At 48.7% G+C, this 12,996-nt stretch overlaps 1 protein-coding gene across 2 annotated transcripts in view; it reads left to right on the forward strand.

Annotated features, from left to right (window-relative positions):
- Positions 1-12,996, forward strand: part of ASH1L (ASH1 like histone lysine methyltransferase) — a 2,936,548-nt gene that overhangs the window by 1,188,181 nt on the left and 1,735,371 nt on the right. For both annotated transcript variants that reach the window (XM_069650029.1, XM_069650033.1), the window contains exon 11: positions 8,726-8,932. In XM_069650029.1, the coding sequence (XP_069506130.1) occupies positions 8,726-8,932 (207 nt within the window). The remainder of the gene's footprint in view (positions 1-8,725; positions 8,933-12,996) is intronic.

Consider the following 12,996-nt stretch of genomic DNA (forward strand, 5'->3'; position numbering starts at 1 on the left):
TTCTCTCACTTTTTCTTTATATGCGTTTCTTGATGCATTATAATGTCCGCCTTCTGTTTCCAGGCTTGCCTTTCCACTCCCTTTTCATTGGAGTGTTCATGCCCCTGACATTCTGTGAGAGTATTGTTACAAAAGTCATGTTTGTTCTGTTATCCATTAGTGTTGAGTGAGCATCTTGCAACGTTTTCGCTCTTTTTGGATATATCCGCTGGTCCGCCGACTAGCTTTTATTGCGTTTTTTCAAAGAGTTTTCTCAATTTTTTCGGTCAATTGAGCCTCAAGCTCCACCGATTCATCATCTGATTGACGGGGATACGTTTTCAGAAGCTTCTACACCCTTCAAGGGCGATTTTTCGTCTAACTTCACTTCTTGGAGGATTTCAAAAGATTGTTGAGGCCTACCCCGCGTGGACATGGCCGAAGAAAAGGGAGGCTTGACGCCTCTGTTCAGGATCTGCTCAGGATTTGGACTACGGAACATTTTCCTGGAGGATGGGCACTCCTGGTGCCTTTACTGCCTACACTCAGACAAATCGCATGTGGAGGAGGCCTGTGCTTGCTGCATGGGTATGTCCTCCCGCACCATGAAGGACCGTCGCAAGCGGCTTGCCGAGCGGCTGGAGACAAAGACCCCGTCGGCAGGTGAGCCTTAGCAACATGCTTCTCCCAAGAGGAAATCTGAGTGGTCTTCTAAGAACTTTGAGGGGGCTCCGGCGACGGGGGCCTAACAGAAGACAAAGCACTGCGAGTCCGCAGGCACCGGGAGCGCCGTTGGTACGGGCTCTGTGGCAGCCAGGCTGTGCGCAGCATCGCGGACGCCGTCAACCACGAGCCAATGCTCCGGCTCATCGAAGAAAAGGAAGTTGGAACACCCGGGTAAGCTTCTGGAGAAGGCCTGATCGACTCCGATGGGGAAAGCCAAGGGAGAGCGAGGCGCTGACCCTCCACCCACAGTAAATGGCCTCAGACACGCCCAAGGTCGTGAAGGCCCAGGTTCACCAGGCGAAAACATCTATTGAGGGAGTGGTGGCGTCCCTAGCGAAAGCTGCGGATGCGGGTTCCCAGGAGACATCCACCAAGACGGGAGTTTCCCTGCCCGCCCGGAGGGAATCGTTCTTTCTGCCCATTGAGAAGACTCCTGTGAAGATGATGGCAATCTCCCCGAGACCTTTGCCCCTGGCCGAGAAGAATGGGGAGGGGGGCGCAGTGGTCCAGCTGGACTTGGGTCTCTTCCGAGGAGAAGCTTTCAAGCCTGAAAACAGTGCCTGAGAAGAAGGGCGTTGAGGCCAGGTCCTACGGGAAGGACCCCGATGAGGCAGATGGGGAGAGCGACGAGGGAACAGACGAGTAACCCGACGAGAAACGACAGGGCGGTGAGGATCCGGACACCACGCCACTTCCAAAGCTCCCATCGCAACTGCCTCCACCAGGGACGAGACGGAGCAGGATACAGCTACGGGTACGATGATGGAACAGATCTCCCGTCGCCGGTACCCAAGGCTTCTGCCCCCAACGAGATCGGCTCCTTGCACGCTGTGATCTCTAGGGCTTCGGAGCAGTTTCAGCTCAACCGTGAGGAAAAGGAGGGATTCCTTTATCAATGATGAGAGGCCAAGAGGAAGACGGGGCTCTTGATCCTGCTGTTGTATGGCATTTGGGACGAAGCGCTGTCCCTCCTGAAGAACCTGTCCTCGACCCGGTCGAAGAGAGACTGGTACGAGAAGAAATACTGGGTTCCAGACTCTGCACCGAAGTGTCTCAGAGTGCAGCCGTCCCAGACTCTGTGGTCTCGGAAGAAATCTGCAGGGTCGGCGGCATCGACTTCCACTTCCCCACCGGACTGCGAGGGAAAGAATCTAGACTCCATGGGACAACGGCATTAAGGCGGCCAACGCTCTCGCCATCGTGGCCTGCTACGACAGGGATTTGTGGTTTTAAAATCGCCCCTCTCCGGTACTTCCTCTCAGATGACAAGAGGGCGGAGTCCCTTGGAACCCTACAAGAAGGCGAGGTGGCATCGGACCATGCCGTCACAGTAGCCACGGACATTGCCGACACCGGGTTCCGCCAGATGGGCAACGGCGTATGCCTATGTCAGCGTGGTTGTCTCAAGGCCACCAACTTCCGTCAGGATGTCCAGACGAGGGTATTGGACATGCCCTTCGACAGGGACAACTTGTTCGGCAAGACAGTGGACGAGTCGCTGCTGGCCATTAAGGCAGATACCGAGACAGCCCATGCCTTGGGCACACTCCAGCAGCAACGGTCGTCCTTTCAGGCTTCTGGAGGCAAGTCACAGGGTGCCTCCAAAGGATTTGGTGGCAGCTGTGCTTTGTCCTGTCAATCGGCCCGTTCTTCGTCCAAGAAAACCTAAAGGGGCCCCAGCAAGACCGTAGGAAAGCTTTGTCGCCAAGGGGCCCAAGGAGGTATGGCCTCGGCGAAACAGGACTGAACCGGCCGTGATGTCGGGCCCCCACACAAGCACCCTGGGTGGGGGAAGTCCATCTCCACGGACCATTGGGTGCTGGATGCCCTGACCCATGGACGCACCCAGGAGTTCTAAAGGAAGTGTCCCCGTTTTCCACCTCTGGCCAGGAAAGAAAACCACGTTCTGCAACTGCTTCTAGAGGTACAAGCGATGCTGAAAAAGGGCGCGATAGAACTCGACCCGAAGAGGCTCTGTGGCGCTGGAGTATACTCGCGGTACTTCCTCGTCCGAAAGAAGACTGGCGATTGGTGACTCATTCTAGATGATTGCCGCTAACAAATACATCAAGTACCGGATGGTCACCCTTCAGCACGTGCTGGGGCAGCTGGAGGAAGGAGATTTCCTGTCGTCTCTGGACTTGGAGGATGCTTATTTCCACATCCCCAACCGCAAGGGGCATCTAAAGTTTCTGTGCTTTATGGTCCAAGGACAGCACTATCAATTCAAGGCCCTTCCCTTCGGTTTGAAGTTGGCTCCAAGGGTCTTTACCAATGCCTGGCAGCAGTGGCGGCGCGGCTGCGCCTGCAGGAGGTCCACGTCTACCCCTATCTGGACGATTGGCTCATCCGAGTGAAGTCAAGGGACCTCGCCGTCGAACACACTCAGTGAGGACCGTCCGCCTGCTTACGGAACTGGGGTTCTCGATAAACTATGCAAAGTCCTGCTAGGTGCCATGGCAGGACGCTCAGTTCGTCGGCTCCAGGCTCAACATGGTGGCGCGCCTGGCCTCACTGTCAGAGGACAGGATAAAAGCCATCCTGGGCAAGGTACGATGACTGGTGACCATGGAAGTTGCCAGGGAGAGGTCTATCAAGTCCCTGCTCGGCATGATGTCGTCATGAATCTACCTCGTTCGGCTGCGGATGCGGCTGCGGCTGCTGCAGGAGTTCCTTGACGCCCCTTGGATACAAGTGTCAGGAAGCTTTGAGGACAAGATCGCCCTCACCGAGACATTCCGTCAAGCGACTTGGTGGTGGGGCGTCCGCACGCATCTAGCGGCAGAAACGGTCATTCAGACTCCAGCACATCAGGAGAAGGTGACGATGGACGCCTCCCTGGAGGGATGGGGCGTGCACACCGGAGAGCTCCACGGAAGAGGCCTTTGGCTACCGGAGGAGAAGTCATTGCACATCATTGTTCTGGAACTCATGGCCGTGTTTTGGGCCCTCAGATCATTCCTTCCGTCCCTCAAGGGTAAGGTGGTGCTGGTCTTCACCGATAACACCACCATGATGTTCTACATTTCAGAAGCAGCGGGGCACCAGATCCCTGGCCCTTTCCAAGGAAGCGCAGGATCTGTGGCACTGGGCCGTCGCCCAGGGGATGTGCCTGGTACCCTTTCATCTGGCAGGAGTGAAGAACACTGTCGCCGACTTACTCAGCAGGGAGCTGCCCTCTTGCCACAAGTGGGAGCTGCAGCAGGATCAAGTGGATCTACTGTTTCGACGATGTGGCAATCTCCAGATCAACCTTTTTGCAACGGCGAGGAACACCAAGTGCCAGAGTTTCGCCAGCGGGTTTCGCCAGCGGGTTTCGCCAGCAGGGGAGCATGGGGGATGCGCTCTCCTTCCCCTTGGGCGGCCTGTTCCCCTATGCATTTCCTCTGTTGCCGTTACTTCTGCGACTCATCAGTCAACTCGGACGGCCACAGGATCCTCGACGCACCGGCGTGGCCCAGGCAGATATGGTTCCCGGACCTTCTGGACATGTCAGCGTCCCCACCAGTTAAGCTTCCGGCGGACACAGATCTTCTCGCCAGGGATGGAGGTGTGATTCTGCATCACGACCCAGGGTCCCTGAACCTGTAGGCCTGGCTCCTGCAGAACTAGAGTTCGGAGGGTACGAGATCCTGGCAGACTTGCAAGGAGGTACTTGCCAAAGCCAGGGCTTTTTCGTCTCTTAAGTGCTACGGACATAAATGGAAGAGGTTCACCGTCTAGTGCCGTGCACAGAAGATAAACCCTCTACGGATTACGGCCCCTCAACTGCTGCCGTACTGTTGTCACTGTTCAAGGCGGGTCTGGCGCACGCCTCCATCAAAATTCATCTGGCGGCTATCTCCCACTATACCAAAGCTCCGGGGCGGTCATCGCTGTGGTCTCATCGCCTGGTTAAGGAGTTCATGAAAGCACTTTTCCGCTCGTTCCCGCCGGTGAAGGCTCTGGCCCCGACGTGGGAGCTCAATGTGGTGCTGACTAGGCTCATGGGTCCTCCGTTCGAGCCTCTGCATTCGGCACCTCTGAAATTCCTATCGTGGAAGACTGCGTTTCTTGTGGCCATCACCTCCGCACGACGAGTGGGAGAAATCCAGGCCCTCTCCTGTAAGCCCCTCCGTATTTGACATTCCACGAAACGAGGGTCGTGCTGAGGACACACCCCTCCTTCATGCCCAAGGTGCCGTCAGACTTCCATCTCAACGAGCCCTTGGTGTTGCCTGTTTGCTTACCATCGCCTTCGTCGCCAGCTGAGAGGACTTTGCACTCGCTGGATGTGGCTAGAGCGCTGTAGTTCTACGTGCACCGCACGAATAGTTTTCGGAAGACATCACAGCCGTTTGTGAACTTGGTCCCTGTGAACCAAGGGAAGGCCCTCTCCAAGGCTTCCATTTCCAGGTGGCTCTCCGGCTGCCTTACCCATTGTCATCTGTTGGCAAACCGACGGTTGCCTGGCCGTCCGAGAGCCCATTCTACCAGAGCGATTGCTGCAACTACGGCGTTCCTGTCTGGTGTGCCCCTGCTGGACATCTGCAGGGCTGCTACGTGGAGGTCGACGCACACTGTCACGAGATTCTACTGTGTCAACCCGGATTCCAGGGAAGAGTCCAGAGTCGGCCACTCGGTGCTGTGCAACCTGTTCGCTTGAAGGTGAGCCTGGTGAGGAAGTAAGAGATGCTTGATGTTGAGATGCTCAGTGTTGAGTCTTGCCACCTCCTGTGGTTGGGCATGTGTGTACTGCTATGTATCCTTTATTCATGAGCATGTGAATCCATGCCAGATCCTGTGCTGCAGAAGGAACAAGTTACTTAACTGTAACTGTTGTTCTCCAGCATAGGTCTGGCATGGATTCACATGTGAACCCTCCCGCCTGCCCCTCTGTGGCTCTTTTCATGGTCCTACTACCACTTTGTGCTACCAAATCTGAAGATGGCTGCCAGAGGGGAGGGGCTTAGGTAGAAGGCAGCCATTGGCTGGGGGCAGTATGACCCAGAGACCAGTGATTGGTTGTCAGGAGAAAGACAGTTCAGAAGTGAAACTGATTTTTTTCTTTACCGAGGATTCCCAGCCTGACGACGGGGAATATTCATGAGCATGTGAATCCATGCCAGACCCATGCTGGAGAACAACAGTTACAGGTAAGTAACTTGTTCCTTCTCTTCCCCTTGCACAATATGAATGACACAAGGCCTAGTAAGATAGTTTGTTTTCTTTCTTTGTCTTCCCCTTCCTTGTTTTGTGGCGCCTAGAAACACTTGTGTACAGGCGCATTATAAATGACATATCATATCGAGCAAACTTTATTAAAGATTCAGCCACACAGTTTCGTTAAAGTATTTTTTTACTTTAGTGGGAAGATCATGCAACTGAATCTGAAAGACAATGGCATAATGATCGGACTATATACATGGAGTGACGCTGTTAATATGCATATCAAGATTTTTAGCAACAACCCATTCAAGACTATTGCCTTTAGCTGTGGTGGGATCGCTGTTAGCCACAAAAAAAAGTCTGTTATTTAAGGCTGCAACAAGTGTTGAAGCCTCTTTATCAGACTTGTGATTTAGCTAACAATTAAAGTCACTAACTAGTAAGGCCATTTAAGTCTTGTAAAGCTGCTTGGAGATCATTTTTGAAGCTAGGCATATCAACAGGGGGTCGATAGATTAGGATAAAATTCACACAGCTACAAGGATTGGCAGTCGATTTAAATGGAGAATTTCACACGTTTAACAAGAGCTAAGAAACTCAAAACATTTTTGATTTTTTTTTTTCGTTGCAATAATTTTGGCACCCCCCATGTCCCAGAGCGCGATTGTCCCAGGTATCCATCTGGAGTTGCAAGCAACATCATAGCGCCATTGGTATCTTTAATCCAGGTCTCAGTTAGGAAAAGCATATCTAAATCTGACTTGGATGTTAATGGCATGCTTATTAAGTGACCTGGTGTTCAGTAAGGTACATTTTAGGGTCTGTGATTGGGTGGTGCCCAAAGGTTCAGGGATTGATGATCTAAACAGGGAAGAGTCTGATGATGCATTTTAGGTACCCCACTGAGACCAGGACTCAAGATCACAGGATCAGAAAATGAATCGCCGGTTGACTGGCAGACCCCATTGTCTTGTGACGGTAAACAAGTTGCCAAAGAGGGGGATATACCCTCATGGCAAAGGATGCTATACGAAGTGAAGGAAAAGGAGTCTGCATCAGTTTTAGTAGGTGGGCTGAAGTCAAAATCTCGGCAGTAGCTTCAAAAATATATAAGCTAGCCCCTGGGACAGGTTCAGTGCAACCTTCCTTAGTGAACATAGTGAATCTGGTTCAAATAAACGAGAGGGATTCCTTTCTGGCACGATAGACTAAGGAGAATTAACTTTTGTGATTAATATTTTTGTACTTAGGCCAATCCTCTAGCTCTTTATGCAGCTAGCAGAAGATTTAAGTCGCGTGTAAAGCCATGCGGAAACAAAGTAACGAGCTAACAGACTTAGTTGAAATAAGTTAATATGGAGGTACACTAATGGAGGTAAGCTGCGCTAATATGATAACATGGAAATAGGAAACGTAAATTAATAACTATGTAAAGATAACTACGTAAAGCCACCAGCTTACTTAGTACTTTCATAGACCTCAGGACGGACTAGAAAAAAATGTCGCCAAGAGCCGCGGATTGGCGAAGACGAGCTTGACACAGACGTGCCAGGGCTGAAGCGCCTGGCATTTCCAGAAATAGAAACCCAGACAAGCTGGGAAATGTAGTCAAATGGGCTGGAACCTTATCCTCAACAGGTACATAGAGTGCTTTTTCTCTCAGCAGATTTACAAGTAAGGCAGAAGGGCTGCGCACAAAAGCACACTCCCACACACAATTCAAAGTATGCAAAGCAATTAAATATCAAGAACAGGAGCAAAGTGCTTACTCGTACAGGCAAGACCATCCGTCGTCGTCTTTGGTTCGCTGAACTGGGGTGTGTTCCGTTAGCAGCTGCCTATTGCAATAAATCGGCAAGCTGCTCTTCGTCTGGTCTCTCGTCACAACAGCCTCCCTGCTGCCCTCTAGTGTGTGCTTGTCTCAGGCGTTCCAACCAGCATCAACACAGGCTGCGTTTTGCTGCAGTCTCAGCCTCTCACTCATATTTTGTTCAGCTGTGTGTATTTTAAACTTCCTGCTATTAGTTAACACTTTCCAAAGACTAGAATGCAGTGTTTGCTTACCGCTTCTGGTGATCCTTATTGTTCCATCCCTCTTCCTCATCTCAGTATTAAAAAAAAAAGGTGGGGGTGGGGGGTAAATAAGGTTGTTGGTCAAGAAAACCTGGGAATCCTTTATCTACGTCACACGCCATACAAGCATGTTGCAAAGGCACATGGGTGTCATTAAGAAGGACATCTGAAGGTTTATTCTGATTGTGTTTGTTCCTGCCTCTCTGGAGTTTATCTACCCCTATGTAGTCCTCCCACAGAAGGACACCCCCAGGGTCAGAGTCAAGTAGCTTCTGCCTTTCCCTGGCTATTTAAGATCATTTATTTATTGCTTGCTTGTTAGGCGCTTATACAGTAAGTAAAATACTGTTTAAAAGCACCCACAGGTCGAAAGGAGGGAACAAGGGAGGGGAACACATTGCAAATATAATATTAAAGCCATGAAGGGAAAAAAGGACGAACATATGATGCCTTGTAAGTATTCAGAATGTGCAAATGCAGCAAGCAAGAGGGTAGAGGAGGTAAGTGCTGGGGAGTCTGAGCTACTGGGTGAGCCACAGATGAAGTGCTTGGAATGTTGAGTGCTACACGGCCGAAGCCGTAGCAGGGGCGATTGAGTGTGGGGTGTCAGGGACCTGAGGATGCAAAAGGGCCCCAGACACCAATCGCAGTGGAGAAGCTTTCCTCCAAGGATTCATCGACGATATTTAGTCACGCATGGCACATGGATATTTGCAGTTTTTCATGTTTTTCTTATTTGTTATTTTGACATGCAGTGTTTGCTTTAAAATTGTGACATTCTCTTTTTTTGCTGTGACAGGATGATCTTTGCTGAGTGCTCCCCCAATACCTGCCCTTGTGGAGAGCAGTGCTGTAACCAGAGGATACAGAGGCATGAGTGGGTGCAGTGTTTGGAACGTTTCCGAGCCGAGGGCAAGGGATGGGGCATTCGCACTAAAGAGCCTCTGAAATCTGGCCAGTTCATTGTGGAATATCTGGGAGAAGTCGTCAGTGAGCAAGAGTTCAGGTACTCATTCTGCGTATGATATTTAATGTTCATGTGGGGTTTTGAAAGTGTGCCATTGGTCATTTGCATTTGACATGGGTTCTTGTATTGTGTAGTTCTTTCATATGGGCATAATCTTGTTTCATTTATGGTGTACATGATATCCTATGTAATACAAAAAGCTTAAAGGATCAACCTAATTATATATTTGAGACCCTCTCAATGTGTGTGAGGGCGTACCTAGGTGTACAAGCTAGGGTGGTTTCTCTGAATCCTTTCCCTAAATTGCTATGAATAAGTCAGTGGCAAGAAATATTTAACTTAGGCTTTCCGGAATCTACCATGTACTGTAGCAGTGCAGTTTACAGAAGAAAAGCTGAAGTTTTTGGGGCATTATTTGTTAGATGCACAGATGTTTAGTACTCCTGCTGAACAGTTTCATTCAGAATGTTATTGTCTGCATGTAAAAGATGGGTTTTTTAGCTCTAGAAATTGTGTACTAATAAAATGCTTTAAGGCTTGGTAGAAGACAGAGATAGACGCATGGCTGTTGTGCTGGAATTCTGTGCTTCAGTTAAACTACAGTATGACTTAATATTCTGTGATTCCTTGTTTCAACACTCCTTTCATATGTTGCCTATTAACACTAGATGCTCGGAAGGCAGAGTTTTATTTTATTAATATTATACGAATGCCATTCAATCTTTGGCTTATTGTGATTTGGCCCTTACTTGGAAGACCTTTCTTTCTTATTGGCTATTACTTCTGCAAGAAAGATAAGCAAGCTTCAAGCTCTCATCAGAGGATCCTTAAACTATTTTTCATAATGATAAGGTCTTACTCCAAATTGTTGCATCTTTCACTCCCATGATCCTTTCTGACGTTCACTCAACTCAGGAAACGTTTTGCTGGACTGGACTAGGGGTGGAAAAAGACATTATTAAACAAATAAAGGCATGCAAGAATAACAACGCCATATAGAACTGCTGCAATAAGACCTACCTGAAGGGCACGCGCCAGTGAAGTAACTTGGCCGCACACGCCTACAGAAGACAATGCGCCCCTGCCAAGAAGGCAGGATGCAGAGCACGCCTAATTCCACAACAAGGTGAGGTGAAGGCCCAAGGGGCTAAAGTCACGCGGGGTGGTGGGAGGATACTTACCTCAGTCGGCCAGTCCTGAACACAGCCCTCCTGTATTTTCAGGCAGAACATCCTCCCTAGACAACATCTGAGAAAACTGGGAAGGAGGTATCAGCAACCGACCCCGGCTGAGTGGCGTCCCTGTGGATACCAGGTGAGCGTTACAAGTACCAACATTTACATTGACTATGCATCCATAGGACCTAGTAGAGCTCTTCGAGTTGGAGGGAGATTGGGGACAGGAGGATAGAAAAGGCATTGAAATAACAATAACGAAACTCTGATTTGGATGTCTACTGCATCAGTGATTCGAACGCCTTCCACGTCGGAGGTAATGCCTCAAGCCTGAAAAGAGTCAAAGTAAGAATTTGAGGAGACCTTGAGTAAAAAGATATCCTTCTAGTCGGATGATGGACGGAAAGGTGAGAGTAAATGCACTGACGTGTCTCGTGAGGAGCCACTCATGAGGATGCTTAGGATATACACATATTCTGATACCCAAGAAGACCTATGCAACATGTAGGATGACACACATGGGACATAACCTTAAGGTGTGGGGATGAATATATAGACTGAAATGACTATGCCATGGCATCTGAAGGGGGAAGAAGACCCACCAGTTACCACGTCTCCAACAAAAGAAAACTATCCATACAAATCACTGCTTGAAAGAGCAGTAGAAATATTTAGTATCAAGACCCAAGTGTCTGTTGAAGGGCTTGACTCTGTAGAGGACCTTTTAGAGGCGCTGTATCCTATTAATGAAGTCAGTAAAAAAGAGCATTGCACCCTCACTAGTCAAATAGGTCTCAGTAAAGCCAATCACCCCCAAATTGTAAAGGAAATATGAGCCTTCCCCTTGTGACCCAATGTGTATTAGAGGTCACCTACCTCCAAATTCTCTGGTTGTAACTACTGCCTGAAAAAGGGCAAATGTAACTTCATCAAATACAGAGCATCCCTGTTTCAATAGAATGGGCGGATTTACTCATTTGGTCAAAAGATTGCAACTGCAGCATACAATGTGCATAAAGCTATTTAACAGCACTCCTGGACACGTACAATAGATCTCAGTAATACAACATATGCGCTTTGGGGAAGGATATTCCAGCAGAACTTCAAACTGCCTTTCAAAAGATCCTGTAGGAGTAGAAGCAAACTACAAATGCAGTAATAAAAAATGCTCTGGACACTGCAGAGACTTCACACCAGCAAATGGCAGGGGCAATACATTGCAAATGTCATGCCTGGGTTAGGTGGACCTGATTCAAGGTGGAGTCACATGCCACCCTACTATATAAGCCAATTAAATAATCTGCACTCTTTGGGAAAGCAGTAGACAATGCCCTAGAAAGGGCAAAGAAAGATAATGAGACACTACCAGAGTAGCCAACGCAAACTGCCTCCAAGTCCCGCGCTTCAAACTTGCCACTATAGGAGGAAATAGCTTCCCGGTTAAGGCCGCGCAATTATGGAACTCCCTCCCCCATGACGTCAGAGAACCTCAGCCTTTTGCAAAATTTAGACAAAACCTCACTAGGTGGCTGAGAGCGAATGACAGCTAACTAATCCACTTGTCACACTGTACATTACTGTATATAACTATATATTACGTGAACAGGAGCATGCTCCTTGCTCCCTTGTCCTTGATCTCTCCCTGTTCATATCTGCTTGCTGTAATATTGTTTGTCTACACCTCCTGCCTTTTCCTGTACTTGCAATTAGCCCAGCATATCTGTAACCAAGCTCAGCGCATCTCTGTACCTCCATCTGATTTCTATGTACCTGTAACTAAGTTGAGCATATCCTTGTCTGTTTGCGCCCTGATACTCCAGGGTATGGCGCGCTATATAAATAATAAACTAAACTAAACACTGAAAATGGCAGGGAAGATTTCTGGCAAGAGCGACCAACAAAGGTGAGTCTCCGCTAATTGCTGATCCTTTCAAAGCATGACTTCTAGTCAATCCACAACCCACCCTACAAAGACATCTAGTAGCAGGTGGAGCTGTCGCAGCCTTTCACCTTTTGATTAGTGTTATAACAGTAGTACAAGGGCAGTTCACGAGATAAAGTTTAAACCCAAAGAGAGGTAGGTAGACTATATCTCCAAGCATTGAGATTAAGGTCCAGGTCCTCTCCCAGGCTTCCCCAGTATGAGAATGATTAACATTATGGGATCACACCCAACAAGCGGGTGTTATATAAAGTGACTTATGGTTACGTGGAGCCTGTAGTCAAACCATGCTTACTTGCACCATGTGTGAGAACGATGCTGTACAATCTTCTGGAATTCCTACATGGGTAAGTTGAGGCACTACTTTTTAAGCATGCCATCAAACCATTTCCACACCAACAGGTACATCTGAAAATGTATTATTTTTATATCCCAGTACTCAATCATAACAAAAAGACTGGTCTTCGACCTAAGGACAGCAGGTTAAGTATGTCAAGCCATAAAAATTCAGGCTCACTATCCTTCACATGGTAATTCCACTCCTAAAGAAAGACGATTATATGGCAACATTAGACATGAGAGAAGCATCACACTGGCTTCTGCCCACACTGCAACACCGCTGTTTTAACTACACTGCTATTGTATGCTAGCAGCAGTTAAGGCAAGACGGTCCTGCTTCCCTGCAGAACTGGCTGAGGATCCCATACTTGCATATATAACCCATTTGAGTGGTTGTAAACCCAGTGTCCACACTATACACTTTAGTGAAAAATGCAGCGCCTGCATCCCAGCATGAGCTTCGCGAGAGATGGATTATGGACTTGGGTATCGATATCGCAGGCGAAGACTGGCACTCCATATGTGATTTAACGGGCTCTGTCTTTCCGCATTCTATAATTCAAGGTCCTGCATAGAGTACATTACACATTGGCAATAATATGGCACATGAATTTAAATAGTAGCGGCCGATGCTTAGATGCATATGC

This window comes from Ambystoma mexicanum, chromosome 1p, assembly GCF_040938575.1.
Source record: "Ambystoma mexicanum isolate Mex_15411 chromosome 1p, UKY_AmexF1_1, whole genome shotgun sequence".
NCBI classification, from domain to species: Eukaryota; Metazoa; Chordata; class Amphibia; order Caudata; family Ambystomatidae; genus Ambystoma; species Ambystoma mexicanum.